This window comes from Stenella coeruleoalba, assembly GCF_951394435.1.
Source record: "Stenella coeruleoalba genome assembly, chromosome: 1".
Classification (NCBI taxonomy): domain Eukaryota; kingdom Metazoa; phylum Chordata; class Mammalia; order Artiodactyla; family Delphinidae; genus Stenella; species Stenella coeruleoalba.
This window is the reverse complement of record NC_137169.1, coordinates 7,455,457-7,473,749: the sequence shown is the minus strand read 5'-3', so window position 1 is coordinate 7,473,749 and position 18,293 is coordinate 7,455,457. Positions and strand designations below refer to the sequence as shown.

The window sequence follows — 18,293 nt, the reverse complement described above, 5'->3', positions numbered from 1 at the left end:
AGGTCAGGCAGCATTTACAAGCAGGTGGTAGACCACCCTGGGTATAAACGTATATTCCAATTTACATAAGTGTGGGTGTTAAACAGCATTAGCTTTAAGTTTATAAATAAAAAGGAGTGCAGGTGGCTGTGTTTGTATTTGGGCGCCACCCCCCCCACCCCCCCCCCCATCCCCCGCCTGTCAAAGGGAGGCCAGCTTTCAAAGTCGTTTATCAGAATGGGTCTGACTTCTGCATGTCCTGCTCTCTGAGTCTTTCCTGCTCTACCTCCCAATTCTTCCAAAGTGAGATCAGCTGTTTCCAAGCTGGAGCTCATGTGCATAGAGATTAGGTCCCTCTAATCTCTGGGCAGGAACGTGGTATCTTACGGACCACCTCGATGCCTCCCAGAAAATGTGGTGCGGCCTCCCAGGCCACGAGCCACATTTGTCACTTTGTAAGTACCCTTCCCAGTGGTTGGGAACCCCTTCCTGACTGTCTTTTACCTACCAACCTTCCTTCAACAGAGATGCAGGCTCAGAACCAACAGAAGTGTGTAGAAGGTGTGTGTGTGGGGGTGAATGCATCTGTGTGTCTGCAGTGAATGTATGGAACGCAGTTGCTCTGAAGTGCATTTGTCCCAATCAGGTGTGATTTTCTGGAATCACGCCCACTTTCGCGTAAGCCGTGGATATCTGTGACACAGCATCCACTTAGCCACAAGCCTCTCCCCTTGCCTTTCGTTTGCATAGTTGATAGTTGCCTGTTTCTTTCCATTTTCTATGTTTTGGCTCATGTATGCCTTTCCCTGTTTAGCTTCCAGAATGTTATATCTTAAGAGAGGGAGCAGGTCTGTCTCTGACTTGGGCAGTTAACACTGAGGGATTTTCTTAGGATTTAGGATGGAAGCTCCACCATCTTAGGCGGTGGTGTGTTTGTGGGGTCGCCAGGAGACCATATGTGAGAAGCAGCGTTACCTTACCTTCAGCTCTCACAGCTGAGGACTGAATGAATAATTATTGTATCCAAATTCTTTGCAGTTTGGACTTAGGTAATTTAAACACATTTTAGTGGAGACCAGTTCTTGATCCCTACAGGGAAGAATAAGAATTCTCAAGTGAAGTTAATCTGATGTGTGTCAAAACTGTGATGAAAACTTAACCACATGTTCGCTTGGATAGGCACCAAACTCAAACACACTGTAATACACTTGCAGCATTACCAGCGACTGAAAGGTCGTTGTTGTTTGGGTTGATTGTGATTGATTCTCTTCAGTTATTTCCTTCACATTGGCACCCTTGATGCAGCTTCTGTTTCGGACGGAATTATGTAAACAGGTCCCAATGTTCTCGTCCATCAGGATTGGAGTGTGGAGGGCAGGAACACGTGTTCACGCTGCCAGCGGCCCTGACCCATTCCTGGGTGTTCTCTCTGTCAGGCAGCAGGGTGGAGTCAGCTCAAACTAGAGCTCGAAGAATCCTAGAAGACCAGCAGTTTTAGGAAGGGCAGGAGTCCTCCCAAGGCAAGCAGTAACAGTTTAAGAACTGGTCTCTGCCAGGGAAGTGTGAACAGGGAGCGACCTGGCCCCAAAGACCCATTCAGGCACCAGCGACACCCCAGGCCCACGGCTGGGTGTGTGAGGCCCCCTGGTAATCACAGTGTGAGCGTGGTGGGTCCCCGGGGATAGTGGAGCTACAGTGGAACAGAACCGGTCCGTACGTGACGCCAAGCGTAGGATTGTTGGGAGGAGCAAAGTTCTGTGAAATAGACCCCGTGTAAAATGATTGAGACGGGCACCCACACACACTCCTGTGGGTGCTGAGCCCTCATACCTCTGTTGGAGGAAGCTTGGCTGGTCAGGAAAGGACAGTGAGGAAGGGGCTCTCAATCTCTGTGAAGCCAGCGTCCCGAGGTCCTGGGACGCACAGCAAAACCAGAGACATATCCTTGCCTGGGTAGAGCTGGCCCCTAAATGGGGGGATAGAGCTTGCTCTGGGACCCAGGACTGGGGGTGGTTTGTGACCGTAGGACCACTATGAAGCCTTGAACCAGAAGGGCCGTTGGGGGGCTTGTGTTGGGGGCCGAGGGGGTGGGGGGTGAGGGGGCAGTAGCACGGAGGTAGGGGAGCGGGTGGGTGTGGCCCTGGGGCTCTGGTTCTTTTGTGTGTGGCGACACCTAGTGGCCAATCCCTTGACTTCCACAAGGAGAGGGCCAACTGACCATTAGCCCTTGGACACAGGACAGACTCAGAAGACTTTTACCCCTGGAAGCCCTAATTCCCAATTTGAAGTCTTCATGGAGCATTTCAGATGACCTCAGAGAACACGACAGCCCAAGGCACACAAAATACTCAGGAATGAGAGTCTTTGGAAAAGCTAAATTTGGTTATGGAGACTGGATTAGGGACTTGTATTTGACCGTAAGTGATGTGGAGATGGTAGGGGGTGGAAGCCCAGACCCCACAGGCTGTCTGGGTTCTCTCTTCAGCCAACTGGGCCAGGGCTGAAGGAAGACGGGGCAAGCGAAGCAGCCACGGCCCCGGCCCTCCAGCAGGTGCAGGAAGACAGTGAGTGAGCACCCCGGCAGGTGCTCTATGAAGCGGACAAGGGACTTCCCTGGTGGTCCAGTGGTTAAGATTCCATGCTCCCAATGCAGGGGGCACGGGTTCAGTCCCTGGTCGGGGAACTAAAATCTGCATGCCGCATGGTGTGGCCTAAAAAAAGAAACAAAAGAAGAAGAAACTGGGATGTGATGGGACCACGTGCCCAAGAGGGCCTGGGTGGGGCGCACGACCTACCGCGGTCATGCAGTCAGGAAAGGCTCCCCAGGAAGGCATCTAAGCGAGCGGAAAAGAAGCCAGTTCCAGCCTGGGGACCCCAGTGCAAAGGCTGCTGGGGAGGAGCTTCTTGGCAGGTCCTAGAAACAAACTGGGGGCCAGCGAGACAGAGGGGAGGAGTGGGAGCGAGAGGCAGAGCCGGCCATGTGGGGTCCTGGCAAGGGCGTGAAGCGTATCCTGGGGTAGGTTGGAGTGGGGAGAAATGTCATCCATTCTGGCTTTTAAAAAGATCATTCCAGTTAGGTAGCCTCATCCACCAGAGGGCAGACGGCAGAAGCAAGAAGAACTACAATCCTGCAGAGTGTGGAACAAAAACCACATTCACAGAAAGGCAGACAAGATGAAAAGGCAGAGGGCTATGTACCAGATGAAGGAACAAGATAAAACCCCAGGAAAAACAACTGAATGAAGTGGAGATAGGCAACCTTCCAGAAAAAGAATTCAGAATAATGATAGTGAAGATGATCCAGGACCTCGGAAAAAGAATGGAGGCAAAGATCGAGAAGATGCAAGAAATGTTTAACAAAGACCTAGAAGAATTAAAGAAGAAACAAACAGAAATGACCAATACAATAACTGAAAAGAAAACTACACTAGAAGGAATCAATAGCAGAAGAACGGGTAAGTGACCTGGAAGACAGAATGCTAGAATTCACTGCTGCGGAACAGAATAAAGAAAAAAGAATGAAAAGAGGGCTTCCCTGGTGGCGCAGTGGTTGAGAGTCCGCCTGCCGATGCAATGGACACGGGTTCGTGCCCTGGTCCGGGAGGATCCCACATGCCACAGAGCGGCTGGGCCCGTGAGCCGTGGCCGCTGAGCCTGTGCGTTTGAAGCCTGTGCTCCGCAACGGGAGAGGCCACAACAGTGAGAGGCCCGCGTACCACAAAAAAAAAAAAAAAGAATGAAAAGAAATGAAGACAGCCTAAGAGACCTCTGGGACAAATTAAACGCAACAACATTCACATTATAGGGGTCCCAGAAGGAGAAGAGAGAGAGAAAGGACCAGAGAAAATATTTCAAGAGATTATAGTCAAAAACTTCCCTAACATGGGAAAGGAAATAGCCACCCAAGTCCAGGAAGTGCAACGAGTCCCATACAGGATAAACCCAAGGAGAAACATGCCGAGACACATAGTAATCAAATTGGCAAAAATTAAAAACAAAGAAAAATTATTGAAAGCAGCAAGAGAAAAACGACAAATAACATACAAGGGAACTCCCATAAGGTTAACAGCTGACTTCTCAGCAGAAACTCTACAAGCCAGAAGGGAGTGCCATGATATACTTAAAGTGATGAAAGGGAAGAACCTACAACCAAGATTACTGTACCTGGCAAGGATCTCATTCAGTTTCGATGGAGAAATCAAAAGCTTTACAGACAAGCAAAAGCTAAAAGAATTCAGCACCACCAAACCGGCTCTACAACAAATGCTACAGGAACTTCTCTAAGTGGGAAACACAAGAGAAGAAAAGGACCTACAAAAACAAACCCAAAACAATTAAGACAATGGTCATAGGAACATACATATCGATAATTACCTTAAACGTGAATGGATTAAATGCTCCAACCAAAAGACAAGGAGCAAATCAGACTCGCTGAATGGATACAAAAACAAGACCCAGGGCTTCCCTGGTGGCGCAGTTGTTGGGGGTCTGCCTGCCGATGCAGGGGACGCGGGTTCGTGTCCCGGTCCGGGAGGATCCCACATGCCATGGAGCGGCTGGGCCCGTGAGCCATGGCCGCTGAGACTGCGCATCCAGAGCCTGTGCTCCGCAGCAAGAGAGGCCACAGCAGTGAGAGGCCCGCGTACCGCAAAAAAAAAAAAAAAAAACCCACAAGACTCATATATATGCTGCCTACCAGAGACGCACTTCAGACCTAGGGACACATACAGACTGGAAGTGAGGGGATGGAAAAAGATATTCCATGCAAATAGAAATCAAAAGAAAGCTCGAGTAGCAATACTTATATCAGATAAAATAGACTTTAAAATAAAGAAGCTTACAAGAGACAAGGAAGGACACTACATAATGATCAAGGGATCAATCCAAGAAGAAGATATAACAATTATAAATATATATGCACCCAACATAGGAGCACCTCGATACATAAGGCAAGTGCTAACAGCTATAAAAGAGAAAATCAACAGTAACACAATAATAGTGGGGATTTTAACACCTCACTTACACCAATAGACAGATCATCCAAAATGAAAATAAACAAGGAAACAGAAGCTTTAAATGACACAATAGACCAGATAGATTTAATTGATATTTATAGGACATTCCGTCCAAAAACAGCAGATTACACTTCTCAAGTGCGCACGGAACATTCTCCAGGATAGATCACATCTTGGGTCACAAATCAAGCCTCAGTAAATTTAAGAAAATTGAAATCATATCAAGCATCTTTTCTGACCACAATGCTATGAGATTAGACATGAATTACAGGGGGAAAAAATGTAAAAATCACAAACACATGGAGGCTAAACAATACATTACTAAATAACCAAGAGATCACTGAAGAAATCAAAGAGGAAATTAAAAAATACCTAGAGACAAATGAAAATGAAAACATGACGATCCAAAACCGATGGGATGCAGCAAAAGCAGTTCTAAAAGGGAAGTTTATAGCTATACAAGCCTACCTCAAGAAACAAGAAAACTCTCAAATAAACAATCTAACCTTACACCTAAAGGAACTAGAGAAAGAAGAACAAACAAAACCCAAAGTTAGCAGAAGGAAAGAAATCATAAAGATCAGAGCAGAAATAAATGAAATAGAAACAAAGAAAACAATAGCAAAGATCAATAAAACTAAAAGCTGGTTCTTTGAGAAGATAAACAAAATTGACAAACCATTAGCCAGACTCATCAAGAGAAAGAGGGGGCTTCCCTGGTAGCGCAGTGGTTAAGAATCCGCTTGCCAGTGCAGGGGATGCAGGTCCGTGCCCTGGTCTGGGAAGATCCCACATGCCGCGGAGCAACTAAGCCCGTGCACCACAACTACTGAGTCTGCGCTCTAGAGCCCACGAGCCACAAATACTGAGCCTGCGTGCCACAACTACTGAAGCCCAGGCACCTAGAGCCCGTGCTCCGCAATGAGAGAAGCCACTGCAATGAGAAGCCCACACACCACAACAAAGAGTAGCCCCCACTCGCCACAACTAGAGAAAGCCTGCGTGCAGCAACGAAGACCCAACATAGCCAAAAATAAATAAATAAAATAAATTTATAAAAAAGAAAAAGAGGGAGAGGACTCAAATCAATAAAATTAGAAATGAAAAAGGAGAAGTTACAACAGACACCGCAGAAATACAAAGCATCCTAAGAGACTACTACAGGCAACTCTATGCCAATAAATTGGACAACCTGGAAGAAATGGAAAAATTCTTAGAAAGGTATAACCGTTCAAGACTGAACCAGGAAGAAACAGAAATATGAACAGACCAATCACAAGTAATGAAATTGAAACTGTGATTAAAAATCTTCCAACAAACTGTGATTAAAAATCTTCCAACAAACAAAGCCATGACCAGATGGCTTCACAGGTGAATTCTGTAAAACATTTAGAGAAGAGCTAACACCCATCCTTCTCAAACTCTTCCAAAAAATTGCAGAGGATGGAACACTCCCAAACTCATTCTATGAGGCCACCATTACCCTGTTACCAAAACCAGACAAAGATACTACAAAAAAAGAAAATTACAGACCAGTATCACTGATGAATATAGATGCAAAAATCCTCAACAAAATACTAGCAAACAGAATCCAACAACACATTAAAAGGATCATACACCATGATCAAGTGGGATTTATCCCAGGGATGCAAGGATTCTTCAATATATGCAAATCAATCAATGTGATACACCATATTAACAAATTGAAAAAGCAAAAACCATATGATCATTTCAATAGATGCAGAAAAAGCTTTTGACAAAATTCAACACCCGTTTATGATAAAAACTCTCCAGAAAGTAGGCATAGAGGGAACCTACCTCAACATAATAAAGGCCATATATGACAAACCCAGAGCAAACATCGTTCTCAATGGTGAAAAACTGAAAGCATTTCCTCTAAGATCAGGAACAAGACAATGATGCCACTCTCACCACTCTTATTCAACATAGTTTTGGAAGTCCTAGCCGTGGCAATCAGAGAAGAAAAAGAAATAAAAGGAATACAAATTGGAAAAGAAGAAATAAAACTGTCACTGTTTGCAGATGACATGATACTATACATAGAGAATCCTTAAAATGCCACCAGAAAACTACTAGAGCTAATCAATGAATTTGGTAAAGTTGCAGGATACAAAATTAATGCACAGAAATCTCTTGCATTCCTATGCACTAATGATGAAAAATCTGAAAGAGAAATTAAGGAAACACTTCCATTTACCATTGCAACAAAAAGAATAAAATACCTAGGAATAAACCTACCTAGGAAGACAAAAGACCTGTATGCAGAAAACTATAAGACACTGATGAAATAAATTAAAGATGATACCAACAGATGGAGAGATATACCATGTTCTTGGATTGGAAGAATCAGTATTGTGAAAATGACTCTACTACCCAAAGCAATCTACAGATTCAGTGCAATCCCTATCAAACTACCAATGGCATTTTTTACAGAACTAGAACAAAAAATCTTCAAATTTGAATGGAGACACAAAAGACCCCGAATAGCCAAAGCAGTCTTGAGGGAAAAAAATGGAGCTGGAGGAATCAGACTCCCTGACTTCAGACTATACTACAAAGCTACAGTAATCAAGACAATATGGTACTGGCACAAAAACAGAAATATAGATCAATGGAACAAGATAGAAAGCCCAGAGATAAACCCATGCACCTATGGTCAACTAATCTATGACAAAGGAGGCAAGGATATATATACAATGGAGAAAAGACAGTCACTTCAATAAGTGGTGCTGGGAAAACTGGACAGGTACATGTAAAAGAATGAAATTAGAACACTCCCTAACCCATACACAAAAATGAACTCAAAATGGGTTCGCGACCTAAATGTAAGACCAGACACTATAAAACTCTTAGAGGAAAACATAAGCAGAACACTCTTTGACATAAATCACAGCAAGATCTTTTTTGATCCACCTCCTAGAGTAATGGAAATAAAAACAAAGATAAACACATGGGACCTAACGAAACTTCAAAGCTTTTGCACAGCAAAGGAAACCATAAACAAGATGAAAAAACAACCCTCAGAATGGGAGAAAATATTTGCAAACGAATCAACGGACAAAGGATTAATCTCCAAAATATATAAACAGCTAATGCAGCTCAATATTAAAGAAACAACCCAATCCAAAAATGGGCAGAAGACCTAAATAGACATTTCTCCAAAGAAGACATACAGATGGGCAAGAGGCACATGACAGGATGCTCAACATCACTAATTATTAGAGAAATGCAAATCAAAACTACAGTGAGGTATCACCTCACACTAGTCAGAATGGGCATCATCAGAAAATCTACAAACAACAAATGCTGGAGAGGGTGTGGAGAAAAGGGAACCCTCTTTCACTGTTGGTGGGAATGTAAATTGATACAGCCACTATGGAGAACAGTATGGAGTTTCCTTAAAAAAGTAAAATAGAATTACCATATGATCCAGCAATCCCACTACTGGGCATATACCCAGAGAAAACCATAATTCAAAAAGACACATGCACCCCAATGTTCACTGCAGCACTATTTACAATAGCTAGGTCATGGAAGCAACCTAAATGCCCATCCACAGACGAATGGATAAAGAAGTTGTGGTGGGCTTCCATGGTGGCGCAGTGGTTGAGAGTCTGCCTGCCGATGCAGGGGACATGGGTTTGTGCCCCGGTCCGGGAAGATACCACATGCCGTGGAGCAGCTAGGACCGTGAGCCATGGCCGCTGAGCCTGCACGTCCGGAGCCTGTGCTCCGCAACAGGAGAGGCCACAACAGTGAGAGGCCTGCATACTGCAAAAAAAAAAAAAAAAAAAAGAAGTTGTGGTACATATATACAATGGAATATTACTCAGCCATAAAAAGGAACGGAATTGAGTCATTTGTTGAGACGTGGATGGATCTAGAGACTGTCATACAGAGTGAAGTAAGTCAGAAAGAGAAAAACAAATATCGTATACTAACGCATGTATGTGGAACCTAGAAAAATGGTACAGATGAACCGGTTTACAGGGCAGAAGTTGAGACACAGATGTAGAGAACAAACTTTTCCCCCCAAGGGGGGAAAGCCACAGCGGGGTGGGGATGGTGGTGTGCTGAATTGGGTGGTTGGGATGGACAGGTATATACTGATGTGTATAAAATTGATGACTAATAAGAACCTGCTGTATAAAAAAATAAATAAAATAAAATAAAAAAATTAAAAAAGAGCACACAACTTATAAAAAAAAATAAATAAATAAAAATTAAAAAAATAAAAAATCATTCCGGCTACTTGCGCTGGGTGGTGGAGTGGAAGGAAGTGAGAAGGGGTGGACAGGAGGAGGAGTGATCCCCCAGAACCGAGCCTCCCCACTCAGCTGTGCTGGGAACTGAGGGCTGTCCGCTGCGCTCGTGCACCTGGCCCCAGGGGGTGGCTGGCTGCCTCTCACCAGAGGTCATTCTGCAGGCAGCTCACCCCTCCTTCCTGGTTACCAGTGTTAATTAGACCCTTTTCTGAACCAGGAGGAGGTGACAGGATAGCAGACAGTAGAAGAGGGAGCCTGGGCTTTGGTGGTGGAAAGGAAGGCCCTGTAAGTAGACGGCACTGCATTGAGTGCACAGCTGCATTGCTACGCAATACGCATTTTGCCCTATTGTGCAGGCTTTTAGGGCCGGAGCCCCTGTTAGCTTCTGGGGACTGAGCGGTTGACAGGAGCCTCCAGGGAGGCTGCTGCCCAGGGCTCTGGCGCCTTTCTGAGTCTGCCCTTCACCTGGGAGAGCCTGCTGGTCCAAGGCTTGCTGGCCCCTGAGGGATGGATGGTGTGAGGAGTGTCCTTGGCCCGCAAGCCCGGCTCCCTTGGTCCTCCGAGCGCAGCTCCTTGGCACCAGGGCTGCCAGGGCTCCTCCCCCACCAGCTGCTGCGTTATTTCTGACTCATCCAGGAGTTACAAGTGTGTAACCCAAACCCCTCCACGCCCGGCTTCCTCCCCCCCAGCTCCTCCTGGAGGGAGGAAACCCTGGGACTTCTCTCCTGGGACCTTTCTGCAGGTCGGGTCCCTGCTGCACCTGGACGCAGCTGCCGCGTGCAGGAGCCACCCTGTGACAGGTGGGTGGGCTTGTGAGGGTGGCGGCAGCGAGCCCGGGCAGGTGTGTGTGCCCGCAGCCCCGGGCTCGCCGTCCCCATCGAGGGACTCCTTGGAGCCCAGCCCAGGAGGCAGCCTCTTGAACTCGTCAGGGACTTTTGCAGAGGGAGCTGTCTTGGTGTTTGGGGGCTGGGTACTGATCCCATGGCTTCTCCAGCTACAGGCCCCAGCCGGCTGCCTCTGATCATGTCACTTTGCTCCTCATGGAAGTTGCTGGCTTTGAAAGACGGGGACACTTTGGGTTTCATGCAGCACATCTCCTGGGCTCTTAGCAGGAGCCTTGCTGAGGGGTGGCTGGAAGGTAGAGCTGGCAAGAAGTCTGGGTCAGCTCAGCCACCTGGGCCTGACAGCTCCACACACAGAGGGGGCTGGCCACCAGTGCCTGCTCCGGGGAGATCCCTGCTCAGTCTGGCTGTCGGGCCAGCAGGCGTGAGGGAGGAACGGGCAGCTCGCCACCTGCTCTGGGCTCTCAGAAACGAGCCCCTGATGCAACATGGGCGGCCTGACAACTTGTGCCGGTATGCGGGTATGTCTCGTCCTGACACCGCCCCACCCCATGCTTCTCCTCGCTCTGCAGGAGTCCCCAGAGCTGGCCAGGGCATGAACCGCGAGGGGGCCCCCGGGAAGAGTCCGGAGGAGATGTACATTCAGCAGAAGGTCCGAGTGCTGCTCATGCTGAGGAAGATGGGCTCCAACGTGAGTGCCTTCGGGGCGTCGAGCAGCAGGTCTCCCAGGGAGGGTGCCTGATGCCGGCGGGCAGAGGGGCTGTGACCACCTTCTGTAGCAGCTGTGGTCTGGGGATGGGGATGCCAGGCCTCTGGCTTGGCTGTGGCTAATTCAGGCTCCCGGGCACAGGCACCAGCATGTCCAGTTCGGCATGGCACTCCCTGTGCCATGTTTGGGCCAAGTGGGTGAGGGTCCTAAAGGCCCTGACCTTCCTTTCCTCCCCTCTACCGGGAGTCTTCTCTTCCGGTGGTGACCGGCGGGCAGGACAGCCACCGAGAGGGCAGCAGATGTGCAGTGGCCCTTCTCAACAGGAGAGGGAGGGGCTCCCCAAGCAGGGCCTGCCCTATGCTGGAATCCCCGTCCCCGATCTGATCCCGGTGCCAAGGCCTGTGGGCCCCATGGACCAAGTTTTAGGGGTGGGAGCAGAGAGGAGAGGGTGCTCACCCTGGAACTAGAAGGTCAGTTCGCAACAACAGAGGCCCAGGGAGCGGGTGCGGGCCACCCTTCACCCAGCCCTCTCGCCCCTGCAGCTGACGGCCAGCGAGGAGGAGTTCCTGCGCACCTACGCGGGGGTGGCCAGCAGCCAGCTCAGCCAGCTGCCCCAGCACCCCATCGACCAGGGTGAGTGCATTGACCAGGGAGAGTCGAGGGCCCGCGTGGCCAGCGACAGCAAGTTGTGGTTCCTTTAGAAAGCGTAGCTCCAGCCCTTCCAGATGGGTGGTCCACGAGAGAGAGATTTCGGGGCGGCAGCTCCCTCACCCACAGAGCTGAGCCCCAGCTGGCGGCAGCGTCTAGACGTGGAGCCTGCAGAGCCTCCAGAGCCTCCAGGCCGGTCCCTTCTCCTTCCCCAGCTGGGAGCCAAGGACCCAATCAGGTAATGGGGGGATCCCTTTCTAGGCCTGGGGGAGGAAGAGGAAGAAATGGAGGTGTCTGGGGGCCCCATAGCTGCAGAGGCTCTGGTGGTTGCATTTCTTCAGCCTTTGCCTGCCCCTGCCCCCCGCCCCCGAGTACCCTGTTCAGGGACAAGGAAACCACCCTTGTGTGCAGGGGCCTGCTCTAGGTGCGGGCTGCACAGTGGCTGCTGTGTTCCTGGCTGTGCCCAGGAAGGTGGCCCCAGTGGTCCTGGAGGTCTCCGTGTGCCCAAGGGAGCTATTTCTCTTTTGAGTACCCTCAGCCAGTTGTAATAATGGTAGTGGGTAACACTGAGTGTTCATTGTCTAGCAGGCTTGAGCTGCCAGCTGTATTACTTCTACTTAGCAGGCAAGGAAACGGGGGTTCTGAAGCAATAAGCCACTGCAGCCAGTTCCTGGGGGGCCCAGGATGCAAACCTGCAGCCCGATTGCAGAGCTGGGTTTGTCTCTGTCTGTCCTGGAGCCGCAGGAAGCTGCTGGGCACTTAATGGGCTCTCCCTTTCTGGAAGCCTTATCCTGACCCTGTAGCCCAGGACCCTGACCACCAATTTCCAATTGCTTGGAATTCTTGGCTGTTGAATCGTGCAGCCGGTGACCTGTCTGGTGTGAGCGGGCTCCCAGGAGCAGAGTGCTGATGGGCGTGTTTGCTGATCCCTGAGGCCGGGGAGGTGAGCAGACCTGGCACACGGGACTGCTTTTCCTGAGGCTGCCCTTGTTTTCCTGGATGTCACACGCCGGGCTCTGCCCTGGCGCAGGACCCGGTTCCCGAGCTCTGACGCTGGGTGTGACCCAGCCTGTGCGCCCAAGTCAGCAGAAATGTAGAGGGTGTTCCCGTGGCCCCAGCAGCTCCCGGGGACAGCCTCTCGCCCAGGCCACCCTCGTGCCGCACCCTGTCTGCGCCAGCTGTGCTGTCAGCCACCGCTAGGGAGGAGATAAGGGGTGTGGAGTCTGCCCCCCCACCCCGTCCTGGGATATTTCTTCTGGGAGAGGTCTTTTCTCCTCCAGGGCTGATCTGGGTTTTAGCGTGGGTCCCTCTCCCCTGCTCCCCAACCGCATTCACTTGAAACCCTCAGGCTTCTGAGTCCCTGGGGCATCACCTTTTCTCCCAGCCTGGTCTTGGGTCACTGGGTTAACCTGAATTTGAGCTGCAGGGGCAAGAATGCCTCTAAGTAGAAAGCTGTTAATGGGAAAAAAATCAAAAGAAGCTATAGAACTGTCAGTATAGAAAACACCACCACATACACTCCCTACCCCCTGCCCATATTCACACACACACGAATGTATGCGTATAGAGCAAAAGAAGCTGAAAGAATATTTACCAGGTTGTCTAGAGAAAATTTTGATGGAGGGTGGAACCACATAAGGGACTTTGACTTTCCAAGTCACACAGTTTTTTGTAAAACTAATTTTTTTTAACATTGCGCATACACTTCTTTTACAATAAGGGAAGTTTTTTTTTAGATTCTGAATGGCTTTTTTGGTTTCCTATTTTTCTTTTTCTTTTTTTTTTAATTGAAGTATAGTTGATTTACAATGTTGTGTTAATTTCTACTCTACAGCAAAGTGATTTAGTTTTACATATATACATACATTCTTTTTTTAAATATTCTTTTCCATTATGGTTTCTCATAGGATATTGAATATAGTTCTCTGTGCTGTACTGTAGGACCTTGTTGTTTAAAGGGGAAGTTTTAAAAAGTGTTTTTAAGAGAACTCGTTTTGTCTTGCTCAGCTAAACCAACAACTGAAAATAACAATGAGCTCTGCTGAGTTATTTAAGGCGGTCACGGTGACCTCACCTGGCCTGAAACTGCTGAGCAGTCAGGAGTGAGCCGTGGGCCTGTGGGTGTGATCTCGTGGCCCTGGAATCCGGGCCCTCCTGGGTGTGGGGCGTCCACAGACAGACAGGCTGGCCTTGGGTACTTCTCTCCGGGAAGCAGGCTCCTGGGAGTGAACCTGGAGCTGGGTGAGAATCTCTGGGGAGATGGGTCTCTGCTGCTGGGCTGCCCTTCAGTCTGCCCCTCGCCCCACAGTCACCTCCAGCGACAAGCCTCACAGGCTTACTGTATTTTCTTTGTGCCAGCAAAACAGCAGGCAGTCCAGTCTCTCCCACTACGGAGGTTCAAGCCTGAGAGCAGGACCCTGCTTTTCTGCCCACACCATGGGGCCAGATGGGGCTTTGATAACATTCTAGCCTGCCCACCTTCCCCGTTGGCAGAGCCGACCTCAGCTGATGCCACAGGGCATGTTGCTGTCAGAGTCTCAGGTGCCACCCGGGTGGCAAGAGCCCTGGATCATTGCTTCCAGTGCTCAGGACCCCAGCATGAAAGGCCCAGAAAGGCCTAGGAGCATTCGGGGTGATGGGCGGGACCGTCCCGTAGAAGCCTGGTGTGAGCACCTCCTGCCACTAGGCGGCACTGTCTCTCAGCAAATGCCTGTGCGCTGCTCCGCCGGCTCCCGCAACTCTGACCTGTGCTGTTCCAGCTGCCCTCAGTAGGGGGCCTGAGGCCGCCCCATCAATGGGTCAGCGCTTGGCCATCCGTCCCGGGGTCCTGCCCACCACCTTGGACCCGCACACGCTTCCCCTCTGGGGCTGGAGGGGTCTGGTACCGGGAGCACTGCTTGCCCTCCCCAGACCCAGGTAGGAGAGCAGCAAGCTGGGCATCCCTCAGCCCACGCCTCCCGGCCGCCCCCCATCCCATTCTTCCCTCGGTGAACACGTGTTCAGTATCTGCTGGGTCCAGGTAGGTGCTGGAGACCCTGGTGCTCGGGCCTGCACCATAGCGCCTCACCAAATGGTTCCAGGAGAGGGCCCCAGAGGCCCCCCGGTACTGCACTGGACAGTGGGTAGACCTGCCTGGGCTGTGCTGTTCCAAGACCACCCTCGAAAGCCTCCTTCTGGAAGCCCTCCTTTCCCTCCCTTGTCTTCCATGAGACCCCCCTCTCTCTCTCCCCCCTCCCCCATTTTCTGCTTCTCTCTGCTCACTGCCTCCCACCCCCCGCCCCCCCAGTGCCTCCTTTCCCCTCACCATGGTCATGCTGGTGTTCTCCATATTTTGTCCTCTCCTCTCAGTGTCACACGCTCTCCCTGGGAGGTCACATCACTCCCGTGACTCCCAACAGAGCTCTGGTCGATGCCTTCCAAATACACCCCCTCAGCCCAGACCCCCTGCTGACCCCCAGATTGATGCGCGCTCTCTACTGGCCGTCTGGCCGCACACGCCCCACATTCAGCACGTTCAGGGTCGTAACCTCTCCCCGCCCCGGGATCTGTGCTCCCACCTGTATTCTCTGTTGTGAGGATGTGCCACCCCATGAACCCAGTGTCCTGGGGACCAGCCACTGACTCCTGTCTTCCTCAGGTACCTAGGAGGTTACCAGGTCCTCTTGATTCTCCCGCCTTAATGCTCCTCACATCTGCTTTGTCTTCTCCATCTTGGTTTGAACCCGCATTTTGGTCTGAGCCCGTGTTAATTCTTGTCTCGATCACCACAAACAGCCCCTAACTGGCACCTTGACTTCTCGTCTTGCCCTCTCCGTGCACTTTCTACCCTGTACCCAGAGTGAGTATCGAAGGCTACATCAGCGGGTCTCTTCCCGACTTAAAATCTTTCAGTGGCTCTTTACTGCCTTGAGGATAAAATCCAAACCCCTTAGCGTGATGAGCAGGACCCCTGCCCACCCGACACCAGGACCTCATGCCCCACAAACAGCCACAGTGAATGACTTTCAGCTCCCGTCTCAGGCCTCGTGCGTTCACGCCTTTCCGTCCCCGCATTTGCCTCTCGGCTGCCAGGAGCCCAGCCCTGAGCCCACCCCCTCCCCTGCCTCCCACAGGCAGGGCCAGGCCCTCCTGTGATCCCCACCGCACACGTGTACCTCGGCCCTGCTACTCCCCATACTGTCTCCTGGTCCATCTCTTGACCAACTCTGAGCCCCTTGTGGCTTCCCTCTTTGTATTTGTGGGGCTGGGCCCCCCAGAGCGCCAGCATGTTCTTGGGTGAATGAATGGACCAGACTCTGGGTCTGGGAGCCCATAGTCTCCCGAAAAGGCAGGAACATGGAGCGCTTGTCTCCTGGTCCCCAGGGTGGCCAAGCAGACCCGACATCCTCGCTGGACTGACTTTGAACCAAAGGCAATCATTGCTTCTCTGGGAAAGTCGCCTTGCTGAGAAGCCCCAGCTTGAGGCTCGGGGGCGGAGAGCAGTAGCTTCCAAAGCAGGCTCAACAGAATGCTGAGTTCGTGCCTTTCTTATTGTCAGTGCTGTTCTCTCCATAACATATGTCGATCGTTTTTCCTGGCTATGAAAGAATGCATAGTCATTGTGGAAAGTCATTGGGAAAGACAAACAGCAGAAAAGCTTAGAGGATTGACTCCTACCGTGTAGCTAGAATCACTATTCCCTTGCATTAATTTCCCAGCAGACTTTTTTAAAAAATATGCATGTATTTTCATTTTCAGAGTTGAGACCATACAGTGTAAACGTTGTAATATCCATTTTAACATCCATGTTTTCACTTATGATAATTTTACCATGTCCTCAAACGATTTTCAAGAAAACATTTTAGCAGTCACGTGATATGCAGCCATGTGGCTGTGCTATCATTTTTTGACCGATCCTTTACCTTTTTTTGTTTGTGGCTGCGCCGGGTCTTAGTTGCGGCACGTGGGATCTTTAGTTGCGGCGCATGAACTCTTAGTTGCGGCGTGCATGTGGGATCTAGTTCCCCGACCAGGGATCAAACCCAGGCCCCCTGCATTGGGAGTGAGGAGTCTTACCCACGGGACCACCAGGGAAGTCCCCTGATCCTTTACTACTCAACATTTGTTTTTCATTTTTGCTATTGATTATAATTAATTTAATTTATCGAGCTCCTCCTATGTGCCAGGTTCCATGTCAGGTAGCATTAAAGTTATCCCAGAGAATCCTCATGACAGCCCTGTGAGGCAGCCACTGTCACAGGCCCACTTTCACGATGAGAAAACAGGCCCTGAGGGGTTGAGTAAGGTGCTCAAGGTCATAGAACGGGTCATGTGGGTCCAGGGTGTGGTAAACAAAGACCGTCTAGGAGTGGCTCACAGGCCATGTGCATTTTTAAGCAGAGCAGTGTTTTACCAGAGGAGCAGGTGTGCTGTAGGGAGTTAGCATGGTATTTCAGGAGGGCATGAGAAAATTGGAAGGATTTCCTGCTGCCTTCTTTTTCTGGGCCTTTCACCTCCAGGTGCCTTTGAACGTGCTGGTTCTGTTTGAGCTCCAGGTCTCTCTCTGCCCCAGCACCACATCGGGGACGGATGCGGCGAGTGCCAGTTCCAGGCCCCTGGTACACTTGGCAAAGGCCTCCTCATGGCCAGTCGCCTGCAGAACTACCATCCTCGAGTCATGCTTCGTATAGACCTTTGTCCAGCCGTCCTGGGGCTGAAGGGACCCTGTCTTGATGTGGCCCATTTTGTTAAGGAAGCCCTCGTCCTTTCTCTTCCCCTCTTTCTGGCCCTGGAGCCCAGGGCCCAGGCCCTGGCACGCTGGCTCCCCAGGCCTGTTCCAGCCTCTGTCTGATCACACTCTTTCTCGAAGAGACTTTCCAGGGAAGGTCCCCAGCCTGAGCCAGCTGGGCGGTCCCAGGGCTCTTCCGGCTTTCCCCTGCGGAAGCCAAGGCTGCAGGCTCAGGGTCCGCTGCCAGCAAGCCTAAAATAGGTCATTTGGTCTCAGGGTTACACTGAGAACCTTGTTAAAATAGCTGTGGTCATGGGCAACCCAGCAGGGAGCCAGCGGCCCAAGGAGAGGGCCCACCCAGTGCACGGCTCTTCCAGGGACCAAGCAAGCTCACCCCTATGCTCATCACCCCACTTGACCCTCTCAGCGGCCCTCGAGTGGGGTGCTGGCACAATCTCTGTTTTACAGCCAGCATTCTTCCTGGAATCCCTTCCCACACCATCTGGCCTCTGCTCTTTCCCTTCCTCTGCCGCCCTCTCTGCCCTTCCAGGGTCGGCCCGCTTCCCTCCTCTGGCTCCTGGACTGCCTGCGGATCTTTCCTTCCCTGTAGCGGTTATCACATCAGGTCAGGAGCCCCGAGGGGCCAGGGTCCGTGCTGTGCTCGCAGTCTCACATTTCCCCGTGGTCCAGCTCTGGCACAGAGTGGGGTCTGTCAGATCCCTGTGTAGACCGAGGCTACCCCTCTGTGCGGACCAGCTGCCGGGGTCCCGGGACCCCCATCTGCTCACGTGCGGCTCTGAGGCTTCTCTCCCAGAGGCTCCAGGTGACAACCAACTCTGGACTGAAATTACTGTCAGGCCCCGGGAGAATTCCAGTCAGTGGGATGGGAAGCTAATCTTTTTAAACTTTAATCAACACTTTCATGAGAATTACCTGTAACCTAATAATAATAAAATTGAACCCAAAAATCTCATATACATTGAATCCGACTGAAAAATCAACCAGAAGGACTTGGTACATGATAACTTGTGTCACGGAAAAAGAATAAAAAATACCCCATGTTGAGGGGGATGAATTGGGAGATTGGGATATACACTACTGACACCA

At 50.4% G+C, this 18,293-nt stretch overlaps 1 protein-coding gene across 4 annotated transcripts in view; it reads left to right on the top strand.

Annotated features, from left to right (window-relative positions):
- The window catches only part of CTNNBIP1 (catenin beta interacting protein 1), a 53,277-nt gene that overhangs the window by 23,736 nt on the left and 11,248 nt on the right, over positions 1-18,293 (top strand). For all 4 annotated transcript variants that reach the window (XM_079916768.1, XM_079916770.1, XM_079916769.1 and 1 more), the window contains 2 exons: positions 10,695-10,813; positions 11,374-11,464. In XM_079916768.1, the coding sequence (XP_079772894.1) occupies positions 10,718-10,813; positions 11,374-11,464 (187 nt within the window). In that variant the 5' untranslated portion in view covers positions 10,695-10,717. The remainder of the gene's footprint in view (positions 1-10,694; positions 10,814-11,373; positions 11,465-18,293) is intronic.